Raw genomic sequence first — 19,297 nt, 5'->3', positions numbered from 1 at the left:
TCCACCAAAAATTGTGTGTTCATTTAGAAAAGAAGATATTTTAATGAATGTTGGTATCCACACAGTTGACGGGAGTCATTTACTTCCACAGTATTTTTTCCTACTATGGAAGTCGACAGGTACCATAAACTGTCTGGTTACCAAAATTCTTCAAAATATTTTCTTTGCTGTTCAACAGATAAAAGAAAGTCATGCAGGTTTGGAACCACATCCGGGTGAAAAAATGAACACAACATTTTGGTTTTTAGGTGAAGTATCACTTTAAGAAGTTATTTACAATGCTTTTAAAGAATATTATTAAGTATTTAAAGATTTGTCTTTAAAGAAAGATTGGGAATTCAAAATATTCTTAACTTTTTTTTTTTTACTTAAGAAAAGAAAATAACAAGAATGTTAGAAAGTTTGTATTCTTAAAGAATGTTTTGTGAATCCAGCCCCTGATCTGTAGACTATCTAGTCCCATTCTTCGTCACTGTTTTTGACCTCATTCCTTGGTTACAGATAGAAGCCAGATGTTTAAATGCTGGTCCAAGATCAGAGAACTGCTCAGGATCAAACTCATTAATGGGCAGGTCTATGGGGTCAAGGTCTGCAACGTTCTCAGAGTTGTCCTCAAAGGCGTAAAGCTGAGGCTCGTAATCAAGCAACTCATTTTCTAGGGACTGTATTGTATGCAGCCTCTGAAAGTTGAGAAAGAAATTTGTTCAATGAATGAATGAATGAATCAGTGTTGAATTTATCTGTTCCTTGTCTGTGGAATACTGAAGCTGAATCGGCTACTTTGGAACTTACAGTACCTGAGAAAGCAAGCTTTGAAGAGTCGATCGCCTGATGAAATAGGCACTCTGTCTTCTATGTGAGCTCCTCCTGATAAATGTTGAACCCTAAGGGGTGTAAGGAAAGCCCTGTATATTACTGACTTTAAGATTTCACAAGAGAACCATTTTACTGAACAATAACATGTTTAGATGTGTTACAATGATTAAGATTTACCTGGTAGCGGTTTTCACTCTGTATTTGTTTCCACATCTGTTTCTTTGGTACAGAAGACAATACAGTAAATATTGAACTTCCACTTTTACTTTTGAAAGGATGTAAAACATTACATGAATTATTTTGAAATTAGTCATTTTTAAATGATTATGACAATTTTGTAAACGAACACTGCTGTATTACCTCAATATAATACTGTGATCTGTCTCTAGACCAATACTCATCCACTTGAACTGGGAGACTTCGAGTGGCTGTAACGTTGCTTGATTTCTGTGGCCAAGAAATAACAAAAATAATAATTCTATGTAGTGTAAAGAAGGACAGTGGCCATATGAACTTAGTGTTTCCAAGACCTTATTATGCAACAAATAGAAATGTTTATACCCGCTGAATGTCAGATGTCTGTTGAACCACATTATTGACAAGAGTTGCTTCCTTTGACTGACTAACAGATGGTTTCTTCAGTAGAATATTCGGGACCTTTATTTATGTAAATAATAGATGAACAGTCATTTGTTATATTTAAACAATTGACTTGAAACCAAAATCCAAATCAAAAAAGGAAAGCTTAAAGAAATCTTAATGTCAGATATTACCATACAATCACTGCCAGGTTTCTCAATGTTAGAAGGCAGAAGGGCATCTTCAAAGACATTGTCTACCTCGACTAAGGACTTCACAGTCCCACAAGAGCAAGTGAGGGACAGCAACAGGCATGCTAATAGGAAAAATGGCTTTTAGATTCAAGATTTAACTTTCTTACAAACAACATCAAGTATTAGAAATCTTAGTGCACTCCCACAAGTACTACCAAATCCTCGTTGTGCCAGAGGCTAAAAGGCTGTTAAAAAGGTTTTCAGTATGTCCTGCCCAAATAATAATAGGACAACATGGGATAAGAATTGTGTTTATTTATCACTTTTATGGGGAATTTAACAGAATCCAGTGCTTACCCAAAATCATCAGCGCGGCAAAGATGGTAATTCCCATCACACCACTTCCTACTTTTTTCTGTGTATTGCGCTGCAGCAGGCAGTTTGGTGAGACAGCACAATCACATGCAGCAACAGAGAGATTCTGGAGGACAAACTTGCCCTGCTTATCAGAGATTTTCACAATCAGTATGTACAGACTGGCATGAATGCTTTTATCCTTCACCAAATGCACTGTGAAACCTAAAAGACAAAGTAAACAAAAGACGAAAGGTGATGGTTAAGGGTTTTGCATCAGAGCTTAGTAAAAGACTAACCAAATGTTGAGAACACTATGTAAGGGATAATGTAGAGCGAGGCGGTTGTTATAGCGAATACAACCCCGACAGGCTGATCAGGAATCAGCCTGAAGGGGATGTATTCGCTATAACAACCGCCTCGCTCTACATTATCCCGCTTATTACATGGCTACCTACCAAATAAATCAATAATTTGACACAAAATATTGATTTAAAAAAAGAGTTTATTGATTTAAAAACGATTGTATTGCTTCCGCTAAAGAAAATAGTCCATTCCGTCTCTACGGTTAGAATCCTGTGTCCATAGCAACACTCTGTTTTTCATGGCAACGGTGTGTTATACTTAGCAGCGGTCTGTTATCAAGAAATAACAGACCGCATTCTACATTAGAATTCAACCAAGCCATGTAATAAATGATAATAATCATCACCTAGTGAGTTGACTTACCATGGCTGGGGTCAAAGCTCCATTCACCCTTATGATCTCCTATTACTTCAAAATTGAATGGTCCGCTGTACGGATCTCCATCAGGGTCAAAGGCTGTGATCTCTGTACTTGACACTTCATCAGACTGACAGACAGAAATCATGTTCTCCTTTAACAAGGGGATATTATCGTTCTTGTCTTCGATGTATATCTGAATTGTTGCAGTGCTTGTCATTGGAGGATGGTCATCTGGTGTGGAAAATCAGTAATTCGAAAGAGAGAAAAAAATAAATAATACTTATATAGAGTGGATAACAGTTTTAGAAAACTATGAAGGTGTTGTCTGTGCATTCGGCCTGAGACACTATGATAGGCTCCAATGTAAACAAGACCCTACATAGGACAAGCGGTGTGGAAAATAGATGGATGTAGGTTTTCACAGTTTTTTGCAAGCCAAATACAAAACAACCATATTGTATTACCCATCTCTGTCACAAGAACAGTGACTGTATAAGTCCCGTTGGTCACATGACTTGACTCTCTGTCCAATGTCTCTTTTACAAAGATTTCCCCGGTTGTTTTGTCTACTCTGAACCAACCTGCAGGATCTTGTTCAATAGAATACCTGATGGGAGGAAACAATAATTGTAACAAGCATATATCTGGATCAGGTTTTTGGACACTTTTAGACAGTTAAGTCACAGTCAAAATGTATATCTGTCATTATATTAGATAGAAAATAATAAATAGAATTTTTATTTTTAATGACTTATAAGCAACTGGTGACAAGGTGATTTTTAAGAGAGGAACTGATTTCAGACACTAAAATTTCAAACAGGTGTAGGTCATTACATTAATACCAATATCTATTGTTTTATTTCAAACCTAACAAACTTCTTTGTACTATTTTTCTTTTAAATAAATACCATATGGTTTGATACTTTGTAATAGACTGCAACAGCATCCACACATTTTTAACTGTTGCTTTAGAGTCCAGATGGAGTTAAATGATTCTGATGAAATTGAACACATGAGAAACATACTCTAGTTTGTGAGGACGTCCGGTGTCAGGATCGACTGCTGTCACTCTGTCCACAAAAGCTCCAATAACACCATTTTCTTCCATAACTATTTTCTTTTTTGGGTCTGGGAAGTATGGAGGGTCATTTAAATCTTCCACTGTTATGGTAATATTAATAGAGGATGGTTTTGATGGATTTGTGATGACAGTCCAGAGGCCATCTGTAGGTTTAGCCTTCACCTCACAAGAGAAATAAGGCTCTTCATTCTCTACAGAGATGGTGAGTTTATGTTCTGTTTGTTCTTCAAAGTCTAGGGGCTGCATGCAGAGAATTAAAATAAAAAAATAAATAATGTACATAATATCAATATAACAGGTATGTGCTTGCTGCGTGCTAAGAAATAAACTTGTCAAGACTACACTGCAACAAAATAATTTACAGTATTTTGATTTATGAATATTTCCATTTTCAAAATAAATACATCTCAAAAGCAACACTTAAGGCTTAACCCTAAACCTCTAAAATGAATAGTGTTATTAAGATAAATAATTTTACATTTATATTTTATACATTTATATATACACAATATGAAATATGAATTCAAAGAAAACATTTTCATTCAATTAGCCTATAGGTGAATAGCGACGATCTAAACACAAAAACTAAAAATAAAACACTGGTAACGGCATGCCACTTCTTTATCTTTATACTTCAAAATAAAAACAATATTGTCTACTCCAAAAATCTAAAAACAGTAACAAATGTCTACAAATCCCTCATTAACAAATAGACACAAAAACCTTTGATATTCACCATAATGCAATGTCATAATCACAATTTTCCAGAGACACAAATCTTACAAATGTTGATCATCTTGCCCTACTAATGACCTCTAAATGACTCAGTATCCCTGAATAATAATTTGTTTTTTTGATGATGAGATCGTGAACACTAGAATGACATTTACAGAATAACTAACAGTAAACATACCTTAATCACTGTGAGGATTCCATCATTGGTGTCTGGATCAGTGTGAATGGAGAAGTAACCACCTTTGTCCCCTTGTATGGAGTATCTGACCCTCCATGCAGCAGTGAGACGCGTGTCAGTATCAGTTGTGTGTATTTTGAGAGGGGAGGTACCTTTTGTCCCTTCCATTACATTCCCTGGACCCTGAATGAGTTTGAAAATAAATAAGTGAATAAATAAAATAAAATAAAAATCCCCAATTTTTTTTGGCTCATACAATTAAAGTCGCTTGAGTCCAATGTTTCCTGCCATTGTACAGACAACAAATATTTCTGTGTCCTGCAGCAGAAGGAAAGTCAGTTTTGGAACAGGGTGAGGGTTATTTTTTGACTGTACTATTTTAAAAGTGACTTTCATTTGTAATACCATATGCAGTTATTTGAAATATTATATATTGGACAGATTAACACAAACCGTTTGCCCTGTGATAACTGGCATATGGTTGTTGCCATCCAGAAGATTGATAATTATTGTCGCTGTGCTTGACAACTTTACAGCTTCTCCACGGTCCTTTGCTTCAACTGTTATAGTGTATTTATTAGCCACCTGAAAAATAAAACCGGTTATGTAGGGTGGTGCAGGTATGACATCACTTTGTAGGCCAAAACGCGGAAGTGAGTTAGCATTTTAGCACTTTGGGTTCCATCATCCCGAAGTCAATGTTTTTTTTTTTTTTTAATGGGTTTATGCTTAAATGTCTAAGGTCTGTGGTGAACACAAGCTCAAGACACGTTTACGCTTTATTCTGTGACATAAAATATATCATTATAACCCCACTCATGATTTTTTTTAAGCTGTTACATGTCTTGAAAAAGGCGGTTGCTAACAAATGGCTTAATGGGACTACAGAGGCTGTCGGGGACATTAAACGTCATCATGCTGAACAGGCACGTTTATTTTTATAATTGTGCTCTTTTATAAACTATTCTAACTCAAACTTTCTGGACAAATGTTTTTAGATAATAACTGAAAGAGTTTAGTGATGGTGATGTTGAATTTGTAGGACCGTGGTATAGTTCGTTTATAGCCTACCTTTAGCTTTTTACTTCTGGCAACTGCATTTAGGCTTCAAAATGTATTAAAGTTGTTCATCTGTGAAAATTATCTTGATGTATCATAAACTTTTATTGATCACAGAGCTTGTTTTTAGCAATAATCCAAAATCTTATGGGGAAATCCTATTGGGTTTTTGTAGAGGGAACCAATGTGATGCTAACTGCCGGTTGGCCTACAAAGTGCGTCATACCTGCACCACTCTCATATACATACTCAAAAAGTTCACACGCTAACTTTAAATCACATACAGTAGTAAATGTCAAGATATTTTAAAGACATGTTTTCACATGTTACTTTAACACTGTGACTGGACTGTGATGCATGTTGGTTTGTCAGGCACTAACATGATGGCTCATGTCTTCTTACAGCAATATTCCAATGTTAGCCTGACACACACGTTTTACAGGCATGCATATGCTATAGGCCATAGTATGTTATGACCTGAATGCACTGTGCAAGTAACAAGAAAGTAATAATATATGCTTTAAGTAATCATCCTAGTACTTGCAAATTATGCCTTCTTTGTATGTGCTTTTTACCTCATAATCAAAGCATCCTTTAAATGATATTGCACCACTGTCTTGGATATAGAATTCCATATTTTTAGTGGCTGGAGTGACGGAAATGATTTTGTAATCAATGGTGGAATTCAGACTTCCCGGTGCGTCCTTATCAATTGCTAATACACCTACAACAAAACTACCTGCAAACAAATAATATAAAGAAAATTACTTAATTCCTTTGTTTATGGAATAGATCTCCCTGAAAATGAAAATGTTATTACAACTTGTTTCATCCAAACAATTACAATTAAAATGGACTGATTACGCTTCAAAAATGAGGCAAAAGAACTTTGTGTTCATGTAGTTCAAACAGTATAGAGAATGGTGCAACACATGAATTTGATTTGAATACAGTGAAAGAAACATCTGCAAGTTTCACAAATGTAAGTTTACGGTGAAAAATATAAATTTATAAGCTGTAAACTGTTGTGATAGATCACTGAATTAGTCATTGGACCTTGAGAACCAAAGTATGTATTATGCAGAAATGTGGATCAACTCAAACTGTCACACAAAGCTTGTGTGGCATGAAAAATTTGAAATATAGCAAACACGTCATATAGACCACATTCATAATACTTTCATGATGTTCTTTTTGCAGTTTAAATCCACATTGTATAGAAAAGAGAAACCAGTATTTTGTTTAAAATGTTGTGTTCCACAGAAGAAAGAGAGTTATAAGGGTTTGTAACAACATGTATGTGAGTAAATAATAAACTATTCCCGGTAACACTTTACAATAAGGTTTACAATCATTTGTTAACATTATTTAATGCATTAACTAACATGAGCTATATATTTTTGCAGCATTTATTAACCTTTGTTAATGTTAGTTAATAAAAATGTTCATGTTAGTTCACAGAGCATTGACTAAAGTTAACAGATATAACTTTTGACATAATAAAAATGTATTAGTAAATGTTGAAATTAGCATTAACTAAGTTCAACTCTACAAATTATATCTTATTGTAAAGTGTTTCCTTTTAAAATCTTTTAAGATTTAAGATAAATATTTTTAAGAGCTTATAAATAAGAACTTATTTATAAGACCTTGCAAATACAATGTTTATGTGTTTCTTCAAAAATGTGAGTAGGCTAATTCATTAAGGTTATAATTATAATTTGCATAATTACAATGTCATTTATATATATATATATATATATTTCACTATACTAGTTTTCAAATTTCAAATGCCTTTTACTCATGATTACAGTTGATGAAAATGCTACAGTTAAGCAATGATACTGACCTTGTTCTGCTGCTTCATTTATAGTGACATCATAAACTTTCCTCTGGAATATCGGCGGGTTGTCATTGATGTCCAGTATGTTGACCTCCATGCCTAGTTGTGTGTCTATGGCCAAGTTGGACGTATTTCTTGCTTGAAAGGTCAGCTTTTAAATGGTAATGAAATTAGTTTTAAACCTTCTGTATGCCCTTCATATACCATCTGATTAAAAAAAAAAAATAGACTCCTCTTACCTTCAGAATAGTGTACTGCTCAAAGTCGACTTTACGGTGGACTTTAATGACTCCAGTTTTTGAATCAATAGACAGGACACCCTTTGGGTCTTCATCCACACCTCTGCCTTTAAGCATGAACTCCACAATATAGGTACGGTCCAGTTTAATCTAGAATTTGAGTAAAGGAATTTTCTCAGGGAAGGCAAGTTTTATAACATTACTGTATGTTTGTGGCAAAAGGAAAACTAATTATGTCATTTAACATAATTAAGTTGTCGATTAAGAATTTTAGTTTTCATTTTTATTTAATTTAGCAACTTGTGGCTAAATGTCCTGAATATTTATTTCCAATTTTATTCCTTCATTTTGTAAAATTTGAATTGAGGTAGCAAAGTAAAATAGAATAAAATTAAAATAAATTCATGTCGTTTTTAACAATACATGTAATGTTTCAGTATGAATTACCCAACATCATACACAACAACATTGATTAGGCTAGATATTAATATTCAATGTCACTATTATTGTACAATGCCACCTATAAAACTTTGCCTTAAAAATTCTTTATTAATTTTTCTTTTGGTGGTATTTGATTGTATGGCGGTTCTTGCTGAAGACTCGCTGACTCAAAAAAACATGCGGACTATGGGGGTTATGCACACCAAACTTCCGTATTCTGTAAAACAGGTCACATAACTTCCGGTTAAGTTCTTTTATGTGCTTTATTAAATATTGTGCTATTTTATTCAAGATGGTTCATTCATTAACGCTCTATCTCTCTCTAGTGTGAATTATTTGTATAGACCTTTTCACAATACATATCATTTCAAAGCAGCTTTACAGAAAATACATACAGGAACGTATTTACGATGATTTCTTTTCAAGAATTTGAGTTTAAGTTTTGTCTTCAGATCAATCTTAAGAAATAACTTTATTACTGAAGAAAACTTTTCTTCAGTATATGAAAATAAAAAAGAGTCTGGACCCTGCAACCAAAAGGCTATACCATCCCAAATCTAAATGTTTTGTATTATTTTATGATTTAAAACCTGCAGTACATTATCTGCAAGCATTGATGCTTACCTGCCCCAATTCATAAGGGAAAGGCCCCGGGTGTTCCTCCACAATGTCAAAGGAGTCTATAATCCATGATCTTTTATGGCGCCTGAGAGGCTCTGTGCTACACAGACAGATAATTCCCTATCAACAGAAACAGTGTGTGTTATATACAGTATGGCTTTAAACAAGTTGTATGCATTAGAAGCAGAAAAAAAAACAAGATTGATCAAGAGCAAATCATATGATCAAATCACAGACAAAATCTGTATTTTGGAAATAAGAATGCAATATGCAGTGAAATATGGAAGCATATGGGTAGTAATATTTAATTTGAAATGTAATATGCAAAATGATTATGCAATATGTAAAATGACAATGCAATATGTAAAATGGCCGATCACGTCTCCATTGACTCTTGTCAATCACTGCGTGAAGTTGGCCCCCCCACCCAATGTTTTACTTCGTTTATGCTATAAATTGTTATGTTTGTGCTGCTTTGTTTTTTTATATTAAAAGAATATTTATAGGTCATTCTGAGGTCACCCAGCCCCCCACATGCTCCAAATAAAATAGTCTTGTTCGTTTTTGTTGGTTTGTGCCAGTTAAAGTTTTGTTTGTGCTGGTTCGGGTTTTAAGATAGACATTTAACAGGTGATTGTGTCACCACCCCCCTGCTCCACATTCATACAAAATAGTCTCGTTTGTTTGTGCTTCGTTTGTACCAGTAAAAGTTTTGTTTGTTCTGCTTCAGTTTTTAAAATATTAATGATATTTAAAATATCACCAGCCCCCTGACCTGCTCCAAATTCACCCAAAATAGCCTCAATCGTTTGTGCCGGTAAACGTTTATTTTGTGCTGCTTTGGTTTCTTAGATATTAAAATAATATTTATTGGTCATTCTGAGGTCACTCAGCCCCCCACATGCTCCAAATCCACACAAAAATAGTCTTGTTTGTTTTAGCAACTCAGTAGCCTATGTATTTTCAATAATGTTTAAATGGTGTAATATTTGTGAATTTGATTATGTAGCTACTTATCCATTTTCTTGTGAGTGCCGTCAAGATCATAGACATAATAGAGAGTAGACGGCGCATCGACGCTACTGCCTACTGGCATAATTAGAATGGAAACGCCACTTTTAAGATTGACCGTATTTTCGTTTTAGGTCAAAATGCCCTTTGAATGGGAGTGCATCTATGATAGCATCAAAATCGCTATTTTTAAAACACTAAGAAGGCTCAACACAACATAAAACTGTGCTCGAAGTATCAGAAGATAAGACTGAGTTTTGGATTTTACTCAAAAAGAGACTGAGTTTATATATACTGAGTATGCATTTCTGTTCGAGTTTCATTTCTCATTTGAGATTTTCTTTATCCCTGCTTGTGAAGAAATTTGATTCTTACCAGTGAATACTTACCTGTCCTGAGTTTTGGTTTATGTCTTCACCCACTGGTTCCTGAAATTACCTTGATGTCTGTTATGGATGAATGCTGAGTTGACTTTTGAGAATCTCCTGGACATGCCTATGTTAAATTTACAAACTATTCCAAAGACTGCATCCTGTTTGCCCAGTCGTCCTGCTCTCTTTGAGTAAAGCTCCCGCACATGGGTTCTTAATGGTACCTAATCTCATCTCTACAGTATCATTACAGCCTGATAGTATTTTTCCATTCTTTTGCTACTGTTTAAGTAATAAAAAAGTTTTGAAGATAGATATCCTTTTGAAGTTACTGACTGCTCCTTCATCACTGCTTTCGGAGACATTAGGAAATAATTAGTCTTGTGCCACTGTTGAATCTGACAGTGATACCATCCATTGAGTTTGGAAGCCATTATATTATTTTCTACTGTTTTTGAGACATTTCAATGTATTTTGAAGTCACATGCTTTTACGGGTCTCCAAGTGCCTTATTTGTAGTGCCCTTGTATGTTTGTCATAGTTGCCCTTTTGGGTCTGCTGCTTTGTCACCCTCTAAATCCAGTGTTACATAATATAAATATCTTTATCAAGCTTTTTTAATAAATAGTATATATGTATGCATATGATCAAATATATTGTATATTTTGTATAAAGTGTATATTGTGAGACTAACCAAACCCCTGCCCAAAAAAATGTTTATGGTGTTTTTTTTTTTTTTTTGTTTTTTATGGTGGGGACCCCCCCATAAGACTTGATTCAATTCGAGCACTGCTCGCAAGAATACCGAGCCCCGCCTTGATGCAGTGATTGACAGAGCGGAACGGGCCGGGGACGTGATCGGCTTGGAATGCATTTTCAATATGCACATTGAATTTTGCTATATTCATTGCAGGACATTTAATGAAAATGCATTCGCAAGTGTCTTAAATGTGAGTGTAAATGCAATTAAGAAAAATAACATTTAAATTATAATTTTGCTACAGTTTTAGCTTGAACATGTTAAAATATCTAATCATTTCTGTAATACATTTTAATTAAAATTTTGCAACTTATTAAGCGTTAAATTGTGTATTCAATTTACATATTAAAACTAGTGTATGAAATGGCAAATGTAAATTATATAAGTAATTTTTCATTTTCATTTTGCACCAACGTTGCACAAATGTAATGGAAAATGTAAATTCAAATACAGAAATGCATTGCCATTATATATATATGCATATTACATTTCAAATTGAAGATTGTTACTCATATGCTTCCATAGTAAACATGGTACGCCATTATTTATGTATAAGATGGGGGTAGTGTATGGGGTCGTATCCCCAAAACAATCCATCTGCTAAACCAAAGGTAAGATTATTAGTTTCTCAAAAGCAGTCCATTAGATGAAGTTGTTATGATGCCACTGCTTTGTTTTACCATTCAAAATGCCTTTCAATCATTAACATTCGGGTAATTTTTAGTAATTTCTGTCATGAAGGCAGGGTCAAAGGACACTCTTTTTATTTATTTTTTGCGTACAATTTGAAACTCCTTGAGTTTGCACTGTATATGTTTACATGAGAATATTCAAAGTTGTGAAACAGGTTTGAGAAAGCCTATACTTGACTCTCCTTTGTTGCTGTTTTTCTCAACTGACCCCAAAAAGAAAAATCACCTTGCTCATGTTTCAGAAATACACATATAAAAACACAGTCTTCCATAAGATGTCAAATAATAATCATTCCAATCACCTGAACGGATTATTCATTACGATCAAGACTAAAAAGGTTCCAACAATCAGAATATCGGAACACATACTGAAGGAAAAACACAGATAGAAAAGTATTCATGAGGTAACATGAATCAATGGTTTTGATTACATTTAGTTACATTTAAATTTTATTTATTTATTTGGCATTAGGTTAGACCAACATAAGTAATTTAAGGGTCAGTTGAGGTAGAAATAACTCCTTATTGTAACAAAAGCACTTTAGCATTTACTATTTATTTCCTTTGCAAAACAATGTAAAAAAATAAACTATTCCAAACAAGCCATAGAATGAAACAATTTTTGATTTAAAGATCTTGCTGAATCTTGAATTAACCTATTGTATAACTGACAGAAATACAAACTTTACTTACCACAAGTACCAAATAGCTGAACATTGTGGCCGTCAGTTCATAATTCGAGGCAGAATGAAGTAACACTGCATCTCATGAACTCGACCACTCAGACCTGCTTCTGCTTTGGACTGACAGCACAAACATTCCTGCGTAGAGCAGAAGAGCGCAGGTAGCTACACCCTTGGGCAGTGTTAGTTATATAGTATCAGTATGCAGTGTACACCTGTAGACATTATAGAGAGAGAGACATTACAGAATCTATAGGGGAGATAGAGAGAGAGATATATAGAGAAACATTTTTAATCATTTGCTTTCCAGTACAAATATCTAAACATTCTAATGACAAGGTACAATTATTTGATTATTATTATATAAACGTTTTTACAAAAGTTTGTTAGATTTGATTAAAAACAAAAGAAAATAAATGCCAGTATGTTAATATCTTGTTTAATGATGTTTAGAAATTTTTACTGAAAATCTTCTTATTTTTACTGGAGATTTTTGTAGTGAAGTCGAATCCCATCCAAATTATAGTGCATGAACTGCAGAAGCAGTCACTCAAGCCCAACCAGGTGTCAGTAAATTCATAGGTCAATGCGAACACCTACGATCACACCTGCATTACCAGTAAGTGCCTATAACCATGAGGAGACCACCGCCATTTTAGTGACCACACCCGTCAAGCTCCAGAAAGGACTAAAACACAATCAATCACGAAAGTAGCCCATATAACGTTTTAGCCTTTGTCCAAGTACTCTGAAGTCATGCAAACTTGCATGTTGTATTTACTGATGTCAAACCTGTTTAGTGCCCAATTTTTTTAACTAAAAATGTATGAAAATTAGGGTGTTTTCACACCTAGTTCGTTTGAACCCTCCAAACACTCTCGGATTGGTTCAGCGTGTATGTGAACAAACCAAGTGATCTTTTTGCTAAACAAAAAGCGAAGGGGGTGATCTGAGTACGGTTCGTTTGTGGGTCTGTTTGTGGTTCGATTTCTTTGTGATATGTGAAAGCGATGAGGTCCCGGTCCACTTTGCATTTCGATTCGACATGTACTGCTTTTGAAGAAATATTGTACTATCTGCTACAGTGCATTGCAGTTCTGGCGCCTCCGTCTCAACATACTGTACAAGGCGATGTACATTTACATCACATGTTAATGCAGCGGTAGAGTTACACTCACACTGCAGTTATTCGCAGTCATGAACGTTTATAATTTGTGTGCATAAATAAATGCATAACATCATTAACATTTCATTTGCGTGCTGTTCTGAGCGCGTACACACATAACGTAGAGTAGCCTACTGAGTACTGTTATCTTTCACGTTTTATTGGGCTTAAACTGTCAAATACCCCAAAAAATATTACATAAAGTCGGTTCTGTCTAAAGTGAAAGTAGACTGTTGGGATAAAATAGGATGCGTGTCTGTATCCGTTCTGCATGAGCTCTTAAATTGGCAGCAACCAAATAATACCCATGCTGCCGCTAGTCCTTAAAGTCCACATGAAATCAAAATTGACCATATTTACTTTGTTTGCCTAAATTGATCGTTTTGTGGTGAACAATTCATCCATGCAAGTCAATCCACACAAAAAAATTTTTTGGCTTCGTAATCTTTAATCAAAATCTGAAAATGCCCCTCCCCTCTGCATTGGAGGACCTTCCCTGATGACGTAGGTTTGAGGACTTGGGTTGGGAAACGCTTAACCACTCCCCTCAAACCGTTAGTCTTTTATGAGCGAGAGATGGAGAGGAGGAGCGCTAGAGTAAAACCCTGCCCTCTGCTCAATATTCCTTTTCACTGGGAAATACGTCACAACACTGGAGAAAAGTCGTTTGCAACTTCCGGTTCACGCGAACTTTAATTAAAACAACGAAAGAGAAAATCACTCCCTGGTCTTCACTGCATTTTATTTTTTACATATATTGTTTATTCAATTTTGTATTTGAATGGTGCTGTTATAGCCTACACCTACTGTGGCTGAAAAAATAAAGCACTGTTTATTTAATTTTTGTATATTATGTTTTATATTTGTAATGTGCATCTTTGTTCTTATTTTTAATAACAAAGATAAAATAATGTAATAAAGATTTTTATCTTCACCCACTATAGCCTACATGGTCTGTCTTTAATTTTTCTGTTATATTTTGTTACCTTGTAAGGCTCTGTTTTTAAAATAGGGACATTAGTTTGGCTGTAATGCTCAGTCACTTGCAAAATAGTAAAACCAACATGAAAAGAATCGTGATGAAATCATGAATCGTGATTTTCCTGAAAAAAAAGTGATATTATATTTTTGCAATATCGCTATAACAGAAGAACCGCGTTACAATGCCACGTAAAAGTAAAAATAAATAAATAAATAAAAAACCCACAGAAGTACATGAGCACCCGTGACAAATTCCGTCAAAGTGGGGAGTTGACTGAAATGAAGGATTCTGTCCCTTCTACGACAACCTGGATAACATTTTGGGTGCAAGCGCTTGTGCTTGTCTGACAGATGTTGTTGAAGGTTCTTTTGAGGTTGTGGTGTGGACAAGAAAGGGTCTGAGATCACTTCAATGCTAAAGAGGACCAAAAAAAGAACCGGGTTCTCTTTTGAGTCCACTATATTGTGAACACCAAAAGGACTGAGGTCACTTTGGTTCAAACTCTAAATGTTGTTTTAATATTAATACATTTTTTAGTAAGATTAAGATAAGTAAAGATTATTATAAAGACTATACCATACTTAATCAATATATTTTCTTCAGACAGAAGTCAAAATGTATAATTGTTACCGTTGTGTGGCTGTACTGAGCACACAATGTTGGAGAATAAACAGTTCCCTGAAGAGGGAACTCGCGCTGCGTCGATTGACACTAAGGGAACGCTTTGCGTGATGATGTCTTGAAGCACATGTGAAATCAGTCCAATCGTGTGGCGGAACGTCAGAGGCAGGTGACGTCACGAACCAGGAAACTATAAAGCCTGCCCAAACAAAGCAGCACTAGCTTCTGTCTTCACAAGCGCTCTTTGTGAAACTGTCATTGTCTATTTGGTGTTGTTTTGTCACATATATATTTCAAATGGCGAGTAAGCAGCAGTAGTTCAGACAGTGTGTGCACCCCTGCCCGCGCTATTTAACAGGTGGGGACAGACATGTTCTGTGTGTTGCATGTTTGGGTGAGGATCATGCACAGTCAGCGCTCGAGGGCTCTGGATGTGAGCACTGTGATGTGCTTCCCATGCGGACACTCCGATCCCGCCTGGCATTTGTGATGGATTTTTAATTAATCATAACTAACATTTGTTTTTGTTGCAGGAACAACATTCATATGCTTTTGGCTAAATGTATGTTTCCCCTTTTACTTTGGTTGTGTGAGGGTAAAAATAACAAATATGGGAAATGAAACTAGACAGATGTCTAAACTTGAAACCTTTTGGTTACCTAGTAACAAGAGGGCTTGTCTATGAATAACCAATCAAATTGTAGGGAAATTATGTAATGTTTCATGGCATTTTCACCCATTCTCCTTTTTTATAAAACCTGTTGTATTTGTGTTTGCTGTGGGATTCTCAATTAAATTTGTCTGAGATCCTCAGGCCATGATGTATTCTTCTTTTTGTGGGGAGATTCTATGGAGAACTGCTCGGGATCTCCTTCGGCCGTGATTAAATAATTTAAAGGACATTTGCTGAAGTCTGTTGGTTTATTATTGCTGCGCAGCAAGTCAGATAGGGGAGCAAGTTAGTTAGGTGACCCGGCCGACGTCAACTGTAGACACGCTAGAGTATAAATATTATTGAACGGGGATGTCGACTGTAGACGTGAGGGGACGTCGATTGTAGACGAGACCCAGGTACGTAGTTAGGTTTAGGGAAAAAATCTACCACACGTTCTTTTGCGAGGCTCGGATCCCAAGGCTCGGGTCCTGCTGCTGCCAAAGCACAGCGGCAACTTCAGACTTGGGGTTGGCAAATTTGTCAGCGGGGTTAGAGATGGGCCCAGCCTTATCTCTGCCTTCACCTGACAGATCCAGTGCCTTCTCTCAGGGTTTGGAAGCACGCACTGCAGTTACTTCTGCCCTGATTGAGACACCGACACTGCAGCTATCAAGTTCTGAGGAACTAGATGTTGTTAGTTTCGAAGCAGGAGATACTGAGGACTCACCACCTCAGTCTCATGCTTTTGAGGAGCTCATTGAGGTTGTAACAAGAGCGGTCAAAAGATTAAGCATCAATTGGCCAGCAGATAAGCAGGACATTCGTTCGAAGAAGCAAACTAGACGAACGCTTCCTGCCCTCTCGTTCCTGCACCACACCGAGGTGTCGAAGTCGTGGTATAAACCTGTTTCATAAAGAGTATGTAGTCCACAAACATCACACTATTCCTCTGTCACAAACTATAAAGAGCACAGTTATGGGGAGATGCCAAAGGTGGAAGAGACGCACGCGAGCTATCGCACAGGTTGGGGAGCGATCCTGGAAGGACTCAGGGTCTGTGGACGGACCATCATCTCTCCTGGCACATCAACCGCCTAAAAAGGTAGGCTGTATCTCTTGCCCTCAAGAATTTCCTCCCAGACCTCAGGGGCCACCATGTGCTGGTCTGCACAGACAACACATCGGTGGTCACCTATATAAATCATCAGGAGGGCTTGCGCTCGCGTCCGCTATGCAAACTGGTGCACCAAATCCTCCTGTGGTCTCAGGGGAAGCTGCTGTCACTCAGAGCAGCTTACATCCCTGGGGGTCCAGAATATAGGAGCTGACATCCTGTCAAGACGGGCTGAGGCCCGGGGAATGGAGTCTCCACCCCGAGGTGGTGGAGCAGATATGGAGGGTGTTCGGCCAGGCTCAAGTGGATCTGTTTGCGTCGAGAGATGCCTCACTGTTCACTCTGGTTCTCACTCACGCATTCAGCTCCTCTCGGACTGGATGCGATGGTACAGACGTGGCCGAGGCTACGTTTGTATGCCTTTCCCCCGATCGCTCTGCTCCCGGGAGTTCTGTAGAGAGTTCGCAGGGACCATGTACGCCTACTCCTTATAGCCCTGCAGTGGCCGGGCCGAGTTTAGTTTCCCCGATTTAGTGTCTCTCCTCTGGAGCTACCCGTCAAGAGGGACCTTCTGTCCCAAGCAGAGGGCTCAATTATTCACCCTCGACCAGAACTGTGGAACCCGTGGGCTTGGCCTCTGAGGGGGCCCAGCTCATAGGGACAGGTCTCTCAACTGAGGTTGTGGAGACCATTCTACAATCCAGAGTTCCCTCCACGAGGAAACTTTATGCCCTGAAGTGGAGAGTCTTCAATTCATGGTGTAGTGACCGTCAGTTAGACCCAGTTAACTGTCTGGTTGGTACAGTGCTGGATTACATGCAGGAACGGTTTACGGCAGGTCTATCCCCGTCCACTTTAAAGGTTTATGTGACAGCCATAGGTGCTTACCACATTCCTTTAGGTGGAATGTCTTTGGATTAAGACCCCTTGGTATCTCGTTTCCTCCATGGTACTCTGAGGCTGAGGCCTGCAGTTCGTACCAGGATGCTGACATGGGATCTGGCCATTGTCTTTCAAGGCCTTTCCCAGGCTCCCTTTGAGCCTTTGGAGGAGGTTCCAGCTAGGTTTCTTACATCGAAAGCTCTGTTCCTCCTTGCCATCTCATCTCTTAAAAGAATAGGAGATCTACAGGCATTGTCGGTTGCACCCTCGTGCTTGGAATTTGCGCCTGCCATGGTTAAAGCGTTCCTTCACCCTAGACCAGGCTATATTCCCAAGGTCCCCACTAATGTGGCTAGATCAATTGTACTGCAGGCCTTCTGTCCTCCTCCTTTTCTAAACTTAAAAGAATAGGAGATCTACAGGCATTGTCGGTTGCACCCTCGTGCTTGGAATTTGCGCCTGCCATGGTTAAAGCGTTCCTTCACCCTAGACCAGGCTATATTCCCAAGGTCCCCACTAATGTGGCTAGATCAATTGTACTGCAGGCCTTCTGTCCTCCTCCTTTTCAAAATTCAGACCAGGAAAAGAACAATCTGCTATGGCGAGTTAGGGCGCTGGATGCCTATGTCCACAGAGCTGCCCTGTGGTGTAAAACTGAACAACTGCTCGTATGTTTTAGGCCCCCTAACAAAGGGTCCCCGGCATCTAAGCAGAGAATGAGCAAGTGGGTGGTTGAGGTCACTTGCTTATGAGTCAACCAGACAGCCTTCTCCTATGGCTGTCCGGTCCCACTTTACCATACATTCGTCAGGTTTTACTCTTTGGACTTGGAGTCTACACCGGGGTCTCGGGTGCTTTTGTCCTAGTGCTGCTCTTATGATTTCACACAGGACAGACACTTCTCACTATGATGCCGTTGTATAGACGTATAGGTATAGACATCCCCTTAGCCCCTTACGACTTTAACCTCGGTTCCCTGAAGAGGGAACGAGACGCTGCATCACCTGCCATATCTCCTACGTGCCTGTAAGTGACTTGCTCAGACCTTACGAAGATAGCGCTGCTTTGTTTGGGCAGGCTTTATAGTTTCCTGGTTCGTGACGTCACCTGCCTCTGACGTTCCACCACACCACTGGACTGATTTCACATGTGCTTCAAGACATCATCACGCAAAGCGTTCCCTTAGCGTCAATCGACGCAGCGTCTCGTTCAGGGAACCGAGGTTTCAGTCGGAACCGAGGCGATTGTCTTTATTTCACAATATAATAATGAACATGCAAGAGAATCCTGGAAAACGCTAAGTAATGTAGTGATTGGTACTCATGTCACTGCTGATGTTGTGATTTTTGGATCACTCGTCACTTAAGGTGTGGTTATGAGTACATCAGATGACCACCTTCCCCCTCTCTTAGTTCAAGGCACCAGTCAAGGTCTTTTACCTTGGCAGTATGAGAACACTCCCAACAGGAGGCTGTTCAATCATTTAGAATTAATG

At 37.7% G+C, this 19,297-nt stretch overlaps 1 protein-coding gene across 1 annotated transcript; it reads right to left on the bottom strand.

The window, feature by feature from the left end:
• Positions 1–246: 246 nt before the first annotated feature.
• cdh27 (cadherin 27) lies at positions 247–12,508 on the bottom strand. The gene is made up of 17 exons (XM_084101694.1): positions 12,394–12,508; positions 8,870–8,986; positions 7,805–7,954; positions 7,572–7,716; positions 6,298–6,461; positions 5,117–5,248; positions 4,664–4,846; positions 3,695–3,990; positions 3,134–3,276; positions 2,673–2,900; positions 1,947–2,168; positions 1,590–1,711; positions 1,378–1,473; positions 1,177–1,263; positions 994–1,035; positions 798–884; positions 247–680 (listed from the first exon to the last, which is right to left on the bottom strand). Exons 1-17 carry the CDS (start codon positions 12,415–12,417, stop codon positions 450–452), a joined length of 2,469 nt encoding a protein of 822 aa, XP_083957820.1. The 5' UTR covers positions 12,418–12,508; the 3' UTR covers positions 247–449.
• Positions 12,509–19,297: the final 6,789 nt, after the last annotated feature.

Source organism: Abramis brama, assembly GCF_963993115.1.
Source record: "Abramis brama genome assembly, chromosome: 23".
NCBI lineage: Eukaryota > Metazoa > Chordata > Actinopteri > Cypriniformes > Leuciscidae > Abramis > Abramis brama.
The sequence above is the reverse complement of the archived record's forward strand: the minus strand, read 5'-3'. Positions and strand labels throughout refer to the sequence as shown.

What these genes read in the sequence shown, in the direction of transcription:
- cdh27 (XM_084101694.1), bottom strand. Translation starts at nt 12,417, where the DNA reads ATGTTCAGCTATTTGGTACTTGTG. An exon ending in GAATCCTCACAGTGATTAAG is followed by an intron (nt 3,991 to 4,663) that starts GTATGTTTACTG and finishes CTCTGCATGCAG; the next exon opens with CCCCTAGACTTTGAAGAACA. An exon ending in TGCCGCGCTGATGATTTTGG is followed by an intron (nt 1,712 to 1,946) that starts GTAAGCACTGGA and finishes TTTTCCTATTAG; the next exon opens with CATGCCTGTTGCTGTCCCTC.